This window comes from Onychostoma macrolepis, chromosome 03 (assembly GCF_012432095.1).
Source record: "Onychostoma macrolepis isolate SWU-2019 chromosome 03, ASM1243209v1, whole genome shotgun sequence".
Taxonomy (NCBI): Eukaryota; Metazoa; Chordata; class Actinopteri; order Cypriniformes; family Cyprinidae; genus Onychostoma; species Onychostoma macrolepis.
In genome coordinates, this window is record NC_081157.1 from 16581605 (window position 1) to 16599595 (window position 17991).

Here is a 17991-nt window from a genome sequence, read left to right on the forward strand (position 1 = left end):
AATATGCTTTAATATTCTGCTTAATCACCTTTTTGGGGTCCATGTTGAATTTCTTGCGGCCCATTGCCACTTGTTTGTTCCTCTGCATGTTTTTCCTGCAGCGATAATAATGATTTTTAAACATACATTTAATGTTTTGTATGCCCTTTCACAAAATATTTCATAAGGTTTATTTCATATACAGCCATACTGACTGACATCCTCCATAATCTCCAAAAATGGATCCAAAAGTGAACCTGAATTGAAATTTGGTTCTCATTTTGAATCAGAATTAAAGAGTAGGGTACAACAGGGCTAGAGGCACACCTTAAGAAAAACTGTGCTATTCACTGTGCCTAAAATGTATAATTGCAGAAAAAAATAAATACGTAAATAGATTAATGGAGCAACAGATTTTGTGTGAAAATAAATCATTCAAGTTGTTTATTTTGTTTAAAAATCGTATAAATGTATGAGGTGGCAAGAGGGCCTAAAGGGGTAAAAGGCACACGGTATTGATACAAATACTTCTGCTAAAATAACGTTTTTTTTTTTTTTTTTAAATAATGTCTAAATTAATACTTGTTCAAAACAATCACTTTAGCAAAGTTTGTACTATTTTCTGCTTATTTTAAAAATGTAAATAATTAATTCATTAAAATATGTTAATATAAAAATATATTTTAAAATACAGAAACAAAATCATTTTAATAAGTAAAGATTCTGAAAGCATTGAAGGCGATCCAATAATAATTGAATATATATTTACAGTAGTAACAAGAAATGATATTTTATATGATAATTATCATGTTTTTAAATATGATGGCTTCATTCTAAACACGGTGATTATCACTAATATGGACACCCAACATAATATATTATATTTATCATCTGAATCTAACCATGTCATATCAACAAATGGAAAAGTCAGCGATCTATTAACTATCATGTTAATTACCGTGCGCCTTTAGCCCCAACAGCAGAGGCGCTTTTTACCCCAAATACCGTACTTTTACATATTCTTTCCTTATTTAAAAACTGTTGCTGTAATTATCTTAAACAAAACTGAAAATTGTTTTAAGAAGACCTTTGTCTCAAAATATATGCACTAATTTTAGTGATTCTAATTTGCTACTTAAATCTACAACATTTTAAAAAACATAAAATATTAGATCAAATAAGCACAGAATAAACTTTGCGCTGCTGCGCGCGATCGCATCAAGGATCAGACAAATATACACGTGCATCTTGAAAAGCGAATGTTTTGAAAAGTGCTACGCCACGTTTTTGTGCCATCTAGTGGTTTAGATGAAAATAACATCAAAGACACCTTTAGCCCCGTTGTACCCTCCTGGAATCATTTTTGAAACTCTACATTCTTTCACACACAGAAATACGCTGACAGTTGTCTGGAAATTCTCTATTGTGCTTAATTATGTAGAATGGTAGATTGTGCAGCTAGATGCTAAGATACTAGTCAGATTTGACCTCAGGAATGACTCACAAAGTGAGCATGTCAGTGTAAGTGAGGTGCGTATGAGTAGTCTGTCAGGGGACGCCCACTCACCTCTCCTCAGTGGAACCCAGGTTCTCAATCTCACTAGTCACTTCGGCTATCTCATTTTTCAGACGCTGTGGTGAGAGGACATGAGATGGTTCAAGTCAAAAGAGACTCCAGAGATAACAACACTACTACAGTGGTTGATAAAGATGAGAAATGAAACAAAGAGACATGCACATTCTGTTGTGTTGTGAGTAAAACAACCCCATTTACAGTAACCATGTCCAACAAAGAATGATGAAAGTTTCAACAGCAAGTAATTTTCTGTCTTCGAAGAAAGCGAAATTCAGCATAAAGTAACAAAATCAACCAGTCGAGGTTGGCTTCTCCTACATTACTGTTTAAACACATGCTTATCTGCGCATGATTAATGTGTAAAGGTCTACTAGAAGAGAGTGCTGTGGCGGTCTCTGCATGTGACCTGTCCCACCTCACCGAGGCCTGACATTAACGGCTCAAATCTAATTCCAGAGAATTAATCGTTTGCTCTAGACTGCTCTGTTTGATATAAATGTCATTAAAGGAGGACAACTGGAGAAAGGCCCCAGAGTAAAAACTAGAGACATCAAAATTGGATTATTTCACCATGTGTTTGTAGAGATTAATGGAGTTAGGGTACAAGCCCATCTCTTCTGCCAAGAGTTTAGTGACGGTCTGGAGCCAGACTGGTCCTGAGGTCACACAATGAAGAGCTTTCCCTCCTCGTGTTCATTTTTCCTGTTTAACCATCAACTGTATGGTGGTGAAATTTGCTCTCAAGTGTTTGTTCTTGTCTGTTTATATGTCTAAAAAGCTCACTAGCAAAGAAAAGGCTGTTTTGGTTTTCCCAGACGTTCGTCTTCCCAACGGAAAACTGCCTCAAGAACAGAACCACTTCTGTCAGAAGACCTTAACATGTAGAAATATGTTTTAGAGAGGGCAGGGAAGTTTTCTTAAATTTGTTAAGCTGTAAGAAATTAAACATTCCCATGGAAAAAGTCATTTTAAGTGAGTATATAGTATACTGGAGGTCAGTGCCATGACAGATTGAATCGATTTGATTGTGTCATAGTAACAGAGCTGAAAATGATCAACATTTAGCTCATGTATGAGTGTCCTTTCCTAAACAATTCCGCCCTGTTCCTGTCAGCTTGAGTCATTTCCTATTTGGACAAATTGTGTTCATATTTAGTGAATTACTGGTCAGATTCTACATGACCACCACTTATGCCACATATATTTTCAGATTCCTGAAGTTCTTTAATAGCAGCAGGGAAATAAGATGAAATGATAATATAACTAATGCCTTTATTTATTTATACATTTTTAAGCAAATTGGCACATTAATACAGAATGCAAATGCCAAAGAAAACCTTTCAAAATAACTATCAAGAGTAAAATATGGGACATCAGTCTTTGTTTTACTGTAACTTGCCAGAAATTTATCACATTTGGGAGAATACTGAATACCAAAACACCATAATATAGGTATTCGAAATTTCTGTTTCAATGTCGTTTTGTTAGGGCACTCCCTGCTTCAGCAAATCTCTGATGTGTAAATAAACATTTAATAAAAGATCAGAAGATATTCAGCTAAACTGAGTGGAGGACAGATGCAGAGACAGCTCACATGCTCTCTTAAAAACTGAAACATTCGGTCACTTTATTTTAAGGTTAAATTCTCGCTATTAACAAACCATTAACTATGGATTTTGCCTCAATAATCTCCTATTTTGATGTTTATTAACAGTTAGTAAGGTGGTTGTTAAGTTTAGGTATGGGGTAGGATTAGGGATGCAGAATATGCTCATGCAGAATAAGTGCTTTATAAGCACTAATAAACAGCCAATATGTTAATAACAGGCACGCTAATAAGGAGCTAGTTAATAGTGAGAATTGGTCCCAATACTAAAGTGTTACCAAACATTCAATGATTTAATAAGAAAATTAAAAAACCCTCAAACATTACTTTGAAACCAAAGAGCCTCTACTAGACATGCAGCTCAAAACATTTAGAGCTGGAGCTGAATGAATGATTCACCCCAGTTCTTCATTACCTGAATGTCATCCAGCAGCTCCTGCTTTCGCCGGCGGATGTTTTCCAGCTCTTTCTGCTCCTCAGGCGTGAGGTCGTCAGGCACTGAGGACAAGAAAAATAAAAACATGAAAAAAAACTGTTTTTCTGTCAGCCAAATAACTCGAATTGTTTTGATAATGTTGTAGAGCTGATATTACAAGCTAACAGGGGTGATATGGTAAATCAACACAGCAGCGACATACACACATCGATCGTCAACATATTACTGTAAAGAAACAACAACCAGGCCTGGTTTCCTGTCCACGGTTCAACATTGTGATGCATTATAATACTGTAATTGGATGAAGAGGAGTTTGCTTAGGTAAGTGTAACCTGCTCCAAACATGCAAGAGAGAGTAAAAAAGCACAGTAAATAAAAAGACCTGCAAATACCTGCAGATGCCGTCAAGAGGCTCAAACAGATCCAAATGACAATGCACAAATCAATGAAAATCAGCAGACCAGCAAACTTGCCTAAATTATGCCTTCTTCAGCATCACAGAAATGGGTTTATTGCTCTCTAGCCAGACGCCACAGTGTCCTCACAAACTTTAATTCACCATGTGACTGCTAGATTTCACTCACAGTATCCTCCTGTACCCATGGCAATCCATCACTGTTTCAAACCCCATCTGTGAGGGTGCCGAAAACTCAGTGGGCAAAACCACTAATTTCACAGCAGAAACATTCAGTTACGACTGAAATTAAAGGGATCATACAGTGATTTTTCCTACTGTAACAAATAAAACTCAAAATCATTAAGTAAAACTTAAAACTGCAAAATAATTCTATGATGGTGATAAATAACATTGTTCTAATAATTCAAATTACTGAGACAGACACAAAATATAGCTACAGTTTTATATGACCTACTTATTTCCATGAATTAAAACATATAAAAAAAATAAAATAGCACATACTGGGTTGACACACTCTAAAAACCTCAAAAACATTGGCATAATGACCGTAAAAAGTGTATGACCCTAAAAACACTAATTATGAAAAAAAAAACATGTGACACAAATACTGCACAGAATGAATGAAAGCTGATTTGAAAAGAAACTTAATTTAACCATGTAAAAACCCTTGTAGTTCTCAGAGTCTGAGGGAAAGACATGGTGAAGCACTTCACATACACTGCTGTATTCTGACTCCTGTACTGATGCAGTCTGATGATGGAAAACCCCTCAAAGTCATGCAAGTTACAGACACAGAAACGTCACAGTTCTGCTTTCTTCAGCAATGAACAATGAAATGAGGTGAAGAGAGAGCTCAGTGTTTGCTTTGCTCAAAAAACCCACATGAGGAGCATGATTTCACTGTAATGCCACAGGAGGACCGGTTTCCCACACAGGTTCTTTCCCTCCACTGCCTAAACATCTCCTGGAGTTTTTTCCTTGGCACAACCGCCTCGGACTTGCTCACTAGGGGCTGTAATATGTAAATGCACGATTTCCTGAAAAGATGCCTTTAAAAATTAAATTACTTGACATGAATTAAGAGCGATGTAGCATAGCTACAAAACTGATAAAGGAGTCAATCTCAAATTTTAGGGCTGCAGGATCAGATCATGTCTCAAATGGAGTAATTTGACTGGAACAGTCAGGCTGTTAATCAGAATCACCCACACACGCTATAACATCCCACACATGAACTCACACACACAGCTAAAGTGTCAAGAGTCACAAACAAAACCAGTCATCTAGCTCTTTCTGTCCCTATCCATCTTATTTTGCAATGCAAAAGTAAAGCATTTTCTGTCAAAGTGCAAGACATTCAACTGATTAACCACTATAGGTAAATAACTAGAAGAACGACTGCAGTAAATGGTAAAACTATTGGCGCTACTTAAAAGGTGATAGTTAATTAAATATAAGAAATAACATTATGCAATATAAAGCAGACAGCAAAAATTATTGTACATCAGATACAAGTTACAAACAGCTGCTGTGTGTCTATATTGCTCAAATACCATTGACTAAGCATTTTCCTAAGTATTTTCTTGACTAAGCATTTTCCAATGTTGAAGACTAATACAGGGTAATTATTCTATTATCTCAACTAGATTTTTTCAAGTAGTGCTGGAAAGTGTTTGTTAGACCTTTAATTTCAATAAATTGGTTTAAAAAGTTATTTACGTTATGTCTAAATTGGCTGATTGAATAAACACTGATTACACAAGCTTAATTTTAACAGTAAACAACAAGATATTTTTAATATGTAAACAGTGACTTTATTATTTAGCAGAAGAATTGTTAATACTGATTATTATGTTTAATAAATTAAATTGTTTTTGTACATTGGTGCATTTAGTATAATATTTTAGCAACATTGGTATTATTTTGGAAGCCAATGTTTTTGGGTTTTATTTGACGCCAGATAAATATCGGTCTGTTTTAGCAAAACATGGAATATGATGAAAAGAAACATTATAGCCTAAAATAAGCCTAAAAGCATTTTCATTAGTGGTCTCAGATTTTTGGAACCCACTGTAGCCTCAGACATGCTTAAAATAGTGATTGCATATGAATATAAAACATATTTCAACTAAACCAATGTATCTCTAACTGATAACAGAAACTGAAGATTCAAAGTGCCAAAACCAGCATCTCTCGACTCGTGTCTCAAACACCCATGTTCTGGATTTGTGAAACAGCTCAGCTGGTTTGATCAGGGTATTATCCAGAACATGCTCTTCTGCTTATTCATTGACCTGGTTTATCATGGGCTTTTCGCTGACATATTTAGTGTGCATGCTCACATCTCCCCTCTGAGTTCTGCTGCTGACAGCAGCAGGAGTTTTTATTGACCTGTTTGTGTGGTCCTTATTTAAGGCCGGAACAGTGAAGAGCGTTTTGCTCTGATTAGTCGCTAAAGCAGCTCTACAGTTGTTCAGAGTGAATGGAAGGGTGGAGATCTTCCTAATGGGCAGAGGCACCATAACCCAGCAAAGAAAACCGCAATTACCGAGAGCCTCTTGACATAAACAAGCCCTTGAAGACCCAGCCCAATTTCCATCTTGTCAGAATTGGCACACGCTTATTTTCCACCCAGAACCACTGGAGAACTCTCCTCTCAAAGTCAGGAAATTAATAGTCGAGGATCTCCTCTCTTGGATCTAACCCACTTTAGCATGTGCCTATGGGAGCCCAAGGCTCTATGGTAAAAAAAAAAAAAAATCCCATAAATAAGTTCAAGTTCTCTGAATGTAATATGTAATGAATGAGCTGCAGAAATTGCAGAGACATACAACCTCTTCAAGCGATCCTGCTATTATTCCTGATCATTGTAACAGAATTACATTGCTAAGGCAACAGACATCAACTGGATAATGAAAGTAGATGCTAGCAGACATTTGTCTCAGGGATTGGAGCAAGGACAGTTGTACAATCCACCAAGAAGCTCAGAAGCTCAGGACCAGAAAGTAGAATGTTCCAGAAGGTCCTTCTCCAAAAACAGGACACAAGCTGTCAGTCCCTTAGCACTTAACTCTTGGCAGCACAAGGGAGACTGTCCATACAAGTGTGCAGTGAATCACTTTGAAAGAATGTGGTGAATGGCAGCATGGTGGCTTAGTAGGGAGAATTGTAACATCACAGCAAGAAAGTCCCTGGTTCGAATCCCTACTGAGTGCAGTTTGCAAGGGTTTTTTCCAGGTGCTTTGGTTTCTCCAATAATCCAAAAGACATTTTAACACTGTGATGGACTGGCTGTGCATCCAGGGTGTTTCCCTGCCTGAGAGAATCCCTGCAACCCTATATAGTACAAGTGGTTTGGAAAACGAATGGATGGAAGGCAGTTAATGTCTACTTGCTGGCTGAGTGGAATACTGAAGCAATGGCTTATGGCTCACTCCTTGTGGGGACAAAAAGGGCTCAACCTTCACCACCACACCTCAACTTGCTCCACTGTTGTTAAAAGGATAGTTCACCCAAAAAAATGAAAATTCTGTCACAAATTAAGATCATTTTGATGAAATCCAAGAGCTTTCTGACCCTGCATGGACAGCAACACAACTACCATGTTCAAGGCCCAGAAAAGTAGTAAGGACATCGTTAAAATGGTGACATCAGTGGTTCAACTGTAATTTTATGAAGCTACAAGAATACTTTTTGTGCGCAAAGGAAACAAAAATAACGACTTTGTTCAACAATTTGGTATCTTCTGTGTCAGTCTTCAATGTGCATTCACCACAATCTACGCATGTCATGAAGTAATTATTTTTGTTTTGTTTTTTTTGCGCACAAAAAGTATTCTCGTAGCTTCATAAACTTCAGATTGAACCACTGATGTCACATATTTTAACAATTATTTTAACGATGTCCTTACTACTTTTCTGGACCTTGAACTTGGTAGTTGTGTTACTGTCTATACAAGGTCAGAAAGCTGTCGGATTTCATCAAAAATATCTTAATTTATGTTCTGAAGATGAATGAAGATCTTACGGGTTTGGAACGACATGAGGGTGAGTATTTAATGACATAATTTTTGGGTGAACTAACCCTTTAAAAATACCTTTGCATTGTCTCTGCATTCATTTTGTCCTTATTTCTCAAATACAGCTGATTTCATTGCATAGTGTCTTCAGTAGAACCTGCTTGGTTTTAAATCTCTGTAAAGGGGCCACTGTCCTGCCAGCCTGTAAACATTAAACATTTAGCCTACTCAAAAAAACTGGTCATCACCCAAAGACACTTCTGTGTTTCCGTGTGTTTATTTGCAAATATGGTTTATTCGCTTGGTTGAGTTTTACCCCTTTCCCAATCTAGGTCCTTTTAAAATTGTACTATTGAGTCCAAACTGTGAAACATTTGCCTAATCAGTGTGAATACCTCTGTTAACTAGCAGCAGCTGTTTACAATGTTAGAAATGCAACAACTCAGGAACTGAATGTGCCAAATACTATCATGTTTTTATCTCTTTGGTTGTACTTCCAAAGCATAACACATAGAATGGCACTTGCAGAGGTACTGACCAATACCTGACCTCTGGTAGCATGACCCTAAGAGACTGAAGTACTAAGAAACACATTCACTGCATGTATAGGGTCATTGTTCAAGGCACTGGCCTCACTTTAATGGAGCGAGGACCGGTTCTGACCTGCTGAAAAATACAGAGTCCAGCATTTCCAAGGGCCGCGTGGGACTGCTTGGCAGACGAACACAGAAGCAGTGGGCAGATCATTGATCACTGAACTCCATAAAGCCACCACTGCAACTATCCTCTGGATAAATGAGACAATACCTTTCCTCACAGCACTTTTCTGCCTGAGTTTGGCTACAGCTGAGGATTGTTTCAGAAATCTCCTGACAAAACATACCTGCAATAATATCTTTACATATATTACAACATACCTGCCGACCACATATTTTCTGTCCTTACATTCTTCATCTGAACATGAATGAGTGTAATTAGTACTCATACAACTCCTCACAGACATGCAATAACTCCTGTGGATGGATGAAATGAAGCTGATGGTTGGTCAGTGACTGCTAGACGCATCAGGAATGGAACAGATGACTGTGATGAGAAGCCATGTGCCACTAACCTCACATGCTCAACAGACACTAATCACCGCAGAGAGTTTACTCGAGTCCACAAATGATCCTTCTGAATGCAATCAAACCACTCAATATATAAAACAGTACATATTACAGACACTCGCATTCATTCTACAGCAAAGAAAATGTAACGTCATACTTGAAACATCACAAAGTCTCAACATTTCCAAAATCCCAGCCAAGTCCAGCCATTTAAGTATTACAGCAAACTGACCCGGTTCTGCAATTTTTAGTGAAATCAATCCGTCGTTCTGATATCTGTCCACTTCTGTTCACTCTCTCTTCTTCTTCATCTTCCAAGTTAGCAGCACAACCACAGATAAACTCAACCCAGACTACATATCCAGGTAAGAAGCGGCAGTCGAGTGTTTAGAACAGCAGAGAGAGCAAACCGAGGAACAGGAAGACACATTTCACATACTGCTGAAGTCCATGTGTAGACACTCCTCTCCTCTCCATCCCACACTCTGTCTATCTCTCTCTCCTCCCTCCTCTCTCTCAGACATCATGCCATCACAAACAAGGAAGCCCCATCTAGTGGTCATTCTCTAGTCTTTCTTGCAGATGTTCACTCCTAATTTGCTCACCCCATTTTTTTTATAGATCAAGCAGATACACTGTCCACAAGAGGGATCCCGTTACGTGGCTCAAGTTATATCAGTGCCAGCCAAAGGACAAAGAGAACAATGAGCTTTTTTTATAATGTTTAATTCATAATTTAGTCTCATATTGTCATTCTGGTCCACACAGCACATTCCACATTAAACTCTCAGGACATACAATCTGACCAACCAGAGTTTTACTTGATTTAGGTGTCTCTCACTACTGTTTAATCATTTGCAAAGCTGCATTATCTTAGAGCCACGTTATCTCGGTGTGTGAAGTGCTGTGTTCATATGACGAGGGCAAGCAGGGAAGGAAATGTCATCGGTCTCACTCAGGCCAATGAGTCACATTCACGTCACTCGCACAGACTATTTGTAGTGTAAATGTAACGCTGACGTAGTTCAAACAGAGCATAGCACTATCAATGTAAAGGTCATGGGTTTAATTTCTATGCAAGTCCCTACAAATGTATTTGGTCACTAAAATCAATCATAATTTCAATGGTAAAAGAACATAATTCTACAGTAAAAATATGTGGTAACACTTTAGAATAGGGAACACTTATTCAATTTCCCTCAATAAATTCCTAATTTGCTGCTTATTAATAGTTAGTAAGGTAGTTGTTAAGTTTAGGTATTGGGTAGGATTAGGGATGTAGAATAAGGTCATGTAGAATAAGGCATTAATATGTGTTTAATTACTACAAATGGCTAATATTCTAGTAATGTGCATGCTAATAAGCAGGGGTGCACATAAGTTTTTCAGCCTGGTTCTCATATGAGGACCTGGAGATTTGGTTTGGTCCTCAAACGGGCTATGGCATGTAGTGTGACCCATAAAATATAACTATAAAAAAAAATGTATTAATAATAGTGATAATAATATTATTGCACTTTATTTAGTTTTTTTTTGTTTGTTTTTTTATAAAATAACTAACTAAAAATAATAAACTAAATAATCAAGTGTGATAATACTATTTTATTTTAAAATAAAAAGGGAGTATTACATACAAATGCAATTATTTTATAGTAAACTTAAAAATAAAATGCTAATATGTTTATTATTATTTTTATTATTATCATTATTTTAATTTTAATTTTCATCATTTTCAAACGTAAAATCAGGGAGCCTTTATTTTGGCGGGTTGCCGGCAAGTAGCGTCAGTGAATGAAATGTCACAGACAGTTTTGCTTTGAAAACGGCAGCAGGTAGCCTAGATTATGCTTTCAGTTTTGGTAGAAATCTTATACAGTACAGTTTGTCGATCTAAAATGGTATTTGTGCATTAACAGCTGTCAACCATGTCGATACGCAAATACGCTGTCAGAACTTATTTACACTAGGGCTGCAACTAACGATTATCTTAATAATCGATTAATCTGTCGATTAATTTTTCGATTAATCGATGAATCGGATTTAAAGAAAAAGAAAAAAGAAAAGCATTCATTTCCAACCCTTTATTCAAAAACAGAACTAAAATCTTTAGAAAGTGCACAAACATGTTGCTCCTTGAACATCCCTGAGCTGTTATAATAAAATAAAAATGGACACATGTATGCTTTACATCTGCCAAATATATAGACTTTTTGGGGGGGGGGAAAAGTGCAAAAAATTAAATAATTTAACACTGCGTCGTTAGCGTTGGTATTGTATCAGACATTTGCACTTAACATTATATGAAAATCAAGCTCAAATGGAGTTAATAATGTTTTTGACCAGAGAATGACGGAGATGGAGTGTTTTGTCTGTCATTAGAACGGCTGTAACTGTTATCTGAAGCAGCAAGTGCATTGCATTATGCTTTCATCAACTTTTACAGGTTATATAACTTTGATTGTAGCTATATGGGCGCTTAGTTTTTTCTTGTTGTTTAATACACTTGGCCAAAATCTCAAATTAAGCGCTTATGCACATAATGCACAGGATATTTAAAACGTATATAGACAGCAAATAACTAATTCTTCTCCACTCTTCAAACACACAAAAACATTATCCTTTACTGACATAGTGTTTGAGTAAAGAAAACGCTGTACTACTCAAACACCAATTATTTATTCACCCTTGCATTGCGAAAAAGCAGAGATCTCATCTTCTCCAGGCTGTGCGCGCGCGTCAATCTGAACGGAGGCGGGTGAAGTTACGAGGTCTCGCTGAGAGCTCGATGATCCAATGGCGTTACAGTTTTACTGACAAGTTATTTTAGTGCTTATCATTGGTTTACTATTTTTAAAACTCTCCGATTTAAAATAATAAAAACGAATTATAAGCGACTCAAGTTTGGATAATTTTTCACAGCACCTGACTGGGCTAGGGTATGGCAACTGCCATACTCTGCCATACGCAAACGCCGCCCCTGCTCCCACACCTTGGATGACTTGGGTCGCACGGATTTCTCTGCCTCCGCCATGTATCTTTCCTCTACCTCCGCTCGTTTTTTTAAATTTATTTATGAGGCGCCAAACTCTGCTACCATCTGTGCGCGAGAGAGACCGAGTGTGTTCACTCCGCTCCGCGCTCAACTAAAGTTTTTTTTTTTTTTTAATAATCAAGCGTCTCGCGTCGCGCGACACAACGAATTGATTATGAAATTCGTTGCCAACGCTTTTAGTAATCGATTTTTATCGATTTAATCGATTCGTTGTTGCAGCCCTAATTTACACAGCACATTTTTAATTTTGGTCGCGCATGCGGACCTGTGGACCACTTATGTGCACCACTGCTAATAAGTTACTAGTTAAGAGACCCTAAAATAAAGTGTTTCCAAATATGTTAATTGGTTAATGGTAAGTTCCCTTACTCTATACAGTGAAAAACTATATTATATCAAATGGAACATTCCATGTAATTTTACAGTAAAATACTGGTACATTTACAGTTTTTGGCAGCGTAAGTTTCTTAGTTATGCACATTTTATGTAAGATCTTATGATGTTACATTAATGTTTATTGCATTAAGTTTTGTTTTATATTTGCATATTTGACACAGAGCACCTTCTATTTATTCGAATTTACCTTGTGGCTATTTAAAGCTACTTGTGATGAATTTTGATTCACAGTGTGGCTTTTTCTTTACCATCTGGGTTTTTAAGGTAGGTGCCAATGCCAGTATATTATAATAGTAAAAACAGATTTTAGTAATTTGGTATATTACCAAATTAATGAATCAATTACCATTTACAGTAAAGTTCTGGTAACTACAGCTGCTGAGTTTTTTTAGTGTATAAATTCAAAGCAGTGCTCTCAAACGATTAATCGTGATTAATCGCATCCAAAATAAGTTTTTTTTTTACATAATATATGTGTGTGTACTGTGTACATTTATTATGTATATATAAATACACACACATACAGTATATATTTAAAAAAAAAATATATATATATATATATATATATATATATATATACACACACACACACATATATATAGTATATATTTTATATATAGTATATATTTAGATTATATTATATATAAATATTAGGGCTGTCAATCGATTCAAATATTTAATCGCAATTAATGACTTGATTGTCATGAGTTAACTCGTGATTAATCGCAACTTAATCGCACATTTGTATTTGTTCTAAATATACCTTAAATTAATACTTTTCAATTTTTTATATTCTAATCAACATGGGCATGGACAAATATGGATGCTTTATGCAAATGTATGTTTATTATTATTGAAACCATAGTCAACATAGAGCATGAGGACTAGACATGTTTCAAAGGTCATGATTGTTTTTCAAAGAACTTGTTCATGTCTAGACACATGAAAAAAGAAATACCAGGTTCCCAATATTTCTCTTTCTTTGCACTGAGCAATTTACTTACGCAAACCTGTTTACATTTTTGCATGACAGGGCAGCTCACTTCTTCTGAACATGCTAAATATATGCCTCTCTGTGCCACATACTGTATTTTGATGCAGCTAAATTCTCAATAAAACTGTTTTCATTGATATACTGTATTTCACTGTTTCTGTTGTCAGACAACGGAATGAATATGAAATAGTGATTGAAACGCGACCCCTTAAGACCACATAACCAGATCTCCCTTCCAAGATGTTAATCTGTTAAGCACAAAAATCCTGATAATCGAGCCGTCGTCTGATGAAATCAAATACACAAGATAAAGACAACAGCTGTGATGTGATTTCGGCTATACTTGCATGTAAAATTAGAGAGGCAGCATAATATTTGTGTTTAACTGAAAGCGTAGCTCCTCCCCGTCGCTCGCTGAACAGAGCAGATGCAGAGAGAGAGAGAGAGAGAAGTGTGTGCGCGCGCTGGGAAAGCAAGACCTCGCGCGGCAGTAACGGCGAGTCTAAAGAAACTAAATAAGGTTTGGGCGCTTTTTAGAAGGGAAAAAAGGCGCTAAAGGCGTCTGCAATGTCGCTAAGTTGGCAACACTGTGCATCTCCATTTCTCCAACAACGGGCTAGGCCACGGGTCAAATAGAAAATGTGCACTGCGTTAATCGCGTGTTAATAAAATTAGCATATTTTTCTGAAATATATACATCCATGTGTATGTATTTATATATACATAAATATACACAGTACACACACATATATTATGTAAACAAAAACTTTTATTTTGGATGCGATTAATCACGATTAATCGTTTGACAGTACTACTTCAATTTTTTTTTATAGTACAAATGTAAAATGTGTTCATGTCAACATCAGTCTTTTTTTTTACGTTTTCTCTTTACATCTCTCCATTTGTGGGCCCACTGTATGTAGCTCATGTACGCTGATAAACTTAATAAGTGCATGATCAGAATGACAGCTCATCAAGGCCTGAGATCAGCTTTAAATGTGTCTTTCTGGAATCCGTCAGCTTCAGTGTGTCCTGAGAGGCTCTTAAATCAGTGGAGGGCAGAACTCCAGAGAGATTACACATTTCTGTGTCATACAAACTCTTATTCAATATCACACGACTCACACAAGCGAGTGAAAGCCAGGGAATCAGTGCAGCAGACATAAGCCAAAAATAACACGAACAACAATAACAGACTGTTTCAAGCTGTGTGTGAGGAATGCAGACTAACTTATTTTTATCATTAGCCTAGCTAAACAATCATGGGGCACCGGAGGATTTTGCTGCAGATCTGATGTGTGATCTGTGAAGGGGAGCCCGGAGCAGACAGGCCGCTGTGCTGAGCAAACATCCCGAAGCTCTGCAGAGTAAACATCCTGCCGTTTATGTAAAGCGTACAGGAGAAATCTGATGAGTAAACACCACATATGACTATACAGCCAGAATGAGACGCGATCCTTTCGATCTGATAGTGACAATTACCATGGGAAATGTTAGCAATTATTCACAAAATCTCTTAATATTACATTTTTGCACATATTCTGCATGACCATATTCTACATCCCTAATCCTACCCAATACCTAAACTTAACAACTACCTTACTAACTATTAATAAGCAGCAAATTAGCAATTTACTGAGGCAAAAGTCATAGTTAATGGTTTGTTAATAGCGAGAATTGAAAATAAAGTGTGACCAAATTGTTTCATTCACGAAGAGGCATTTAGCCTCTGGTTTTTAAACCATGTCTAAAGGGATAGTTCACCTATAAATGAAAACTATGTCAAACAGAATGTCCAAAATATCCATTTTGATTGTATGAAGAAAAGCAGCATGAACATCCAGTGAAAGCGAACCAGTGGGTTTCAGGTCTGGGCTTTATGTAGGCCAGTTAAACTGGTAATGCAGCACCTGCACTACTCAACAAAACAGTTAAACCATTGTCTAACGTAAGCACAAATTACGTAGCCTACCCAAAGTGACCCATTTAACAAAAACCACCATCCAAAAGTTTTGAAGGGCTCTAGCACTGCTATTACATGCATCAAAATCACAGACAATGGCAACTTAAATCTAAAACGCATAGAAGGTGATATTAAATACTATAAACAATGAACATTATTTGACTTAAAAAAAAAATAGCCTAGGCTATTTAACCCCAGTTCGTGGGACAGGGGTAATGTCATGTGAGAACAGAAAAGCGTCATCCTCATACTATTGACATTCTGAGTTCACAGTTAAGCTCTATGTAAAGCATGCTGTCAATGCTTTCAAGCTTCAGCTTATAAAAACAAGCAAATATTGTGTAAAGGGTAAAGCATATACAATGAAACTGAAGCTTGAATTGTTTTAAAGCACCACAGATAATGAAGTCATTGACTAGCCTACATTTACATGCACCGTCATGCTGCAATTATAATGAGATTTGGGTAATATCGTGATTAAATGTTACCTCATGTAAACACAATACTTTAATCAAACTGATGCGATTAAGCTCATAAGTGTAGTAACCATAATCATAATAAAACATGTGGCCTATGCTGATTTTAATCACAATAAGCAGGCATGTAAACACCTTAAATTGCATTTTTTCCTCTCTCACCAAAGTACACTTGTGCTCAGTCACACATGGATAATGTGTGTTATTCACACAATATCGTGAATGAACTCTATGACATTTAAAAATTTTCCATCCACTCCAAATTTCTGAACTTTGTCAACACAATTCGCTGCCACCACTGTCTGCTCCTCATCCAAAGAGGACACAAACAACACGAGAGCAGAGTAGGCAATCACATTTGCCACACAAATGTGTTTTTTTATAAACTGAAGGATGAATGGTTGGATTTATTTAATATGACAGTCAAGAGTATATCACAGATGCTTGCTGTGCATGTAGCCTAAATGTACCACTATAAACATCGATGTCCTGTATATGAAACAGAGTCAACTTCCCACATGCCCTTCACTTGCTTAACACAGCGCCTAACGCACACATGACAGGAAGTCACGTGACCACAGCGGTCAAACAGAAAATCAACAGTGCACAGACAGGAAACTGAGCAGAGCTGAGCTGAGAAAATAAAAATCAATACCACCCCATTTTACACTGCAGCTCAACTAACTCAAGTCACACGCTAATAATATTAATCAGCACTGCATTTCCCATGATCCTCAGCTGCAATACGTTTTAAAGGGCAGTGAGATGAAGGCTTCTTCCTGCCAGGGTTCAGTTTAAGGTGACATTTCCTGTCAAGTCTCTTTCTCAAGTGGCGGTTTAGACGGCCCACACCCCTAACTATGGGAAAGAACTCTAACCAGAAGTACTTTTCAACACCCAGCCATGTTGCAATATGTAAAGTACTCAAGTATAAATATGTATGTAAATTTGTTGGTCAAACTTTGGAATCTGACAAATCTGGATATACAATAACTGATGATCTGTTAACCAATATATTTCAAATATTGAATATCCACACCAATCAATATCTCACATATATTTATTTAAATTAAAAAGTAGAAATAGGTGGGGAGAAGTACAGTCAGTCCTGTCATGAAGTGGAGTTACATTCACATTGATTAATTTAGCAGTAATTATAATTATATATTAGTAATAATAACATATAATAAGTATAATTATATATTAGTAACTACATGCTTTGGGATCAAACATCATTTTATGAAAGCTTAAGAAACTGAATAGGCTATACTTCCAGGTTTACGGGTTTGTACAAATATAAATGCTTCTGAAGAAGTTCTTGCAAATGGATATGAAAATGGCTCAATCTTCTTTTTACAGTTTCGTATGAGATTGTTTGTAGCATGTAAACAAGAAATGCTCAAGCAAATTTGCATGTTGTGGTTTGTGACTGGGCCAAAATGAATTCTGTTTAACATGGTTTCTTCCTTTGTGGATGGTTCTTGAAACACTTGTGAAGAATATTTTTACGTTGATACTCAATAGTCAAAAGTCTGGCTGTGCGAGATTGAGATATCAACATTCAGCATTCTTCTTAGAAAACATCCCAACCCCCTTCACTAAACCCAGACAGCTGAGCCACATTCCTCACCATCAGACAACAAGTGTTACAAACACACATGACTGCAGCACGTTACAATATACTGTTAAACGTTCAGGAAACATGCTGCTTAAAAAGCAGGGAATTCAAAGAGAAATCATATATTTCATGTATTCAGTGCATGGTATGCTGAATATTGCCTCAGACTTCAAGAGTCTGGACAAGTTGCAGCCTGTCTGAGTCACACTAGGAAGACAGACAAATTAAACATTACAGGTAGCCTAAAAATGCAAGAAAGATAGAAAAGTCAGAATTAGTAGAAGTGAGGGCATAAAAAAGGTTTAACACGCATGCAAAAACACAAACATTCTCCAGTAATAAAGCACAAGTAG

The 17991-nt window shown here is 36.7% G+C and overlaps 1 protein-coding gene across 4 annotated transcripts in view; it reads right to left on the reverse strand.

Annotated features, from left to right (window-relative positions):
• The window catches only part of cyth1a (cytohesin 1a), a 57282-nt gene that overhangs the window by 15289 nt on the left and 24002 nt on the right, over window positions 1–17991 (reverse strand). For 3 of the 4 annotated variants that reach the window (XM_058768922.1, XM_058768920.1, XM_058768921.1), the window contains exons 2-4: window positions 3577–3659; window positions 1547–1611; window positions 29–95 (exon numbers count right to left, since the gene is read on the reverse strand). In XM_058768922.1, coding sequence (XP_058624905.1) covers window positions 29–95; window positions 1547–1611; window positions 3577–3659 — 215 coding nt within the window. Of the gene's footprint in view, window positions 1–28; window positions 96–1546; window positions 1612–3576; window positions 3660–9371; window positions 9588–17991 lie in introns of those variants that run through there. The other variant, XM_058768923.1, reaches the window with a different exon arrangement.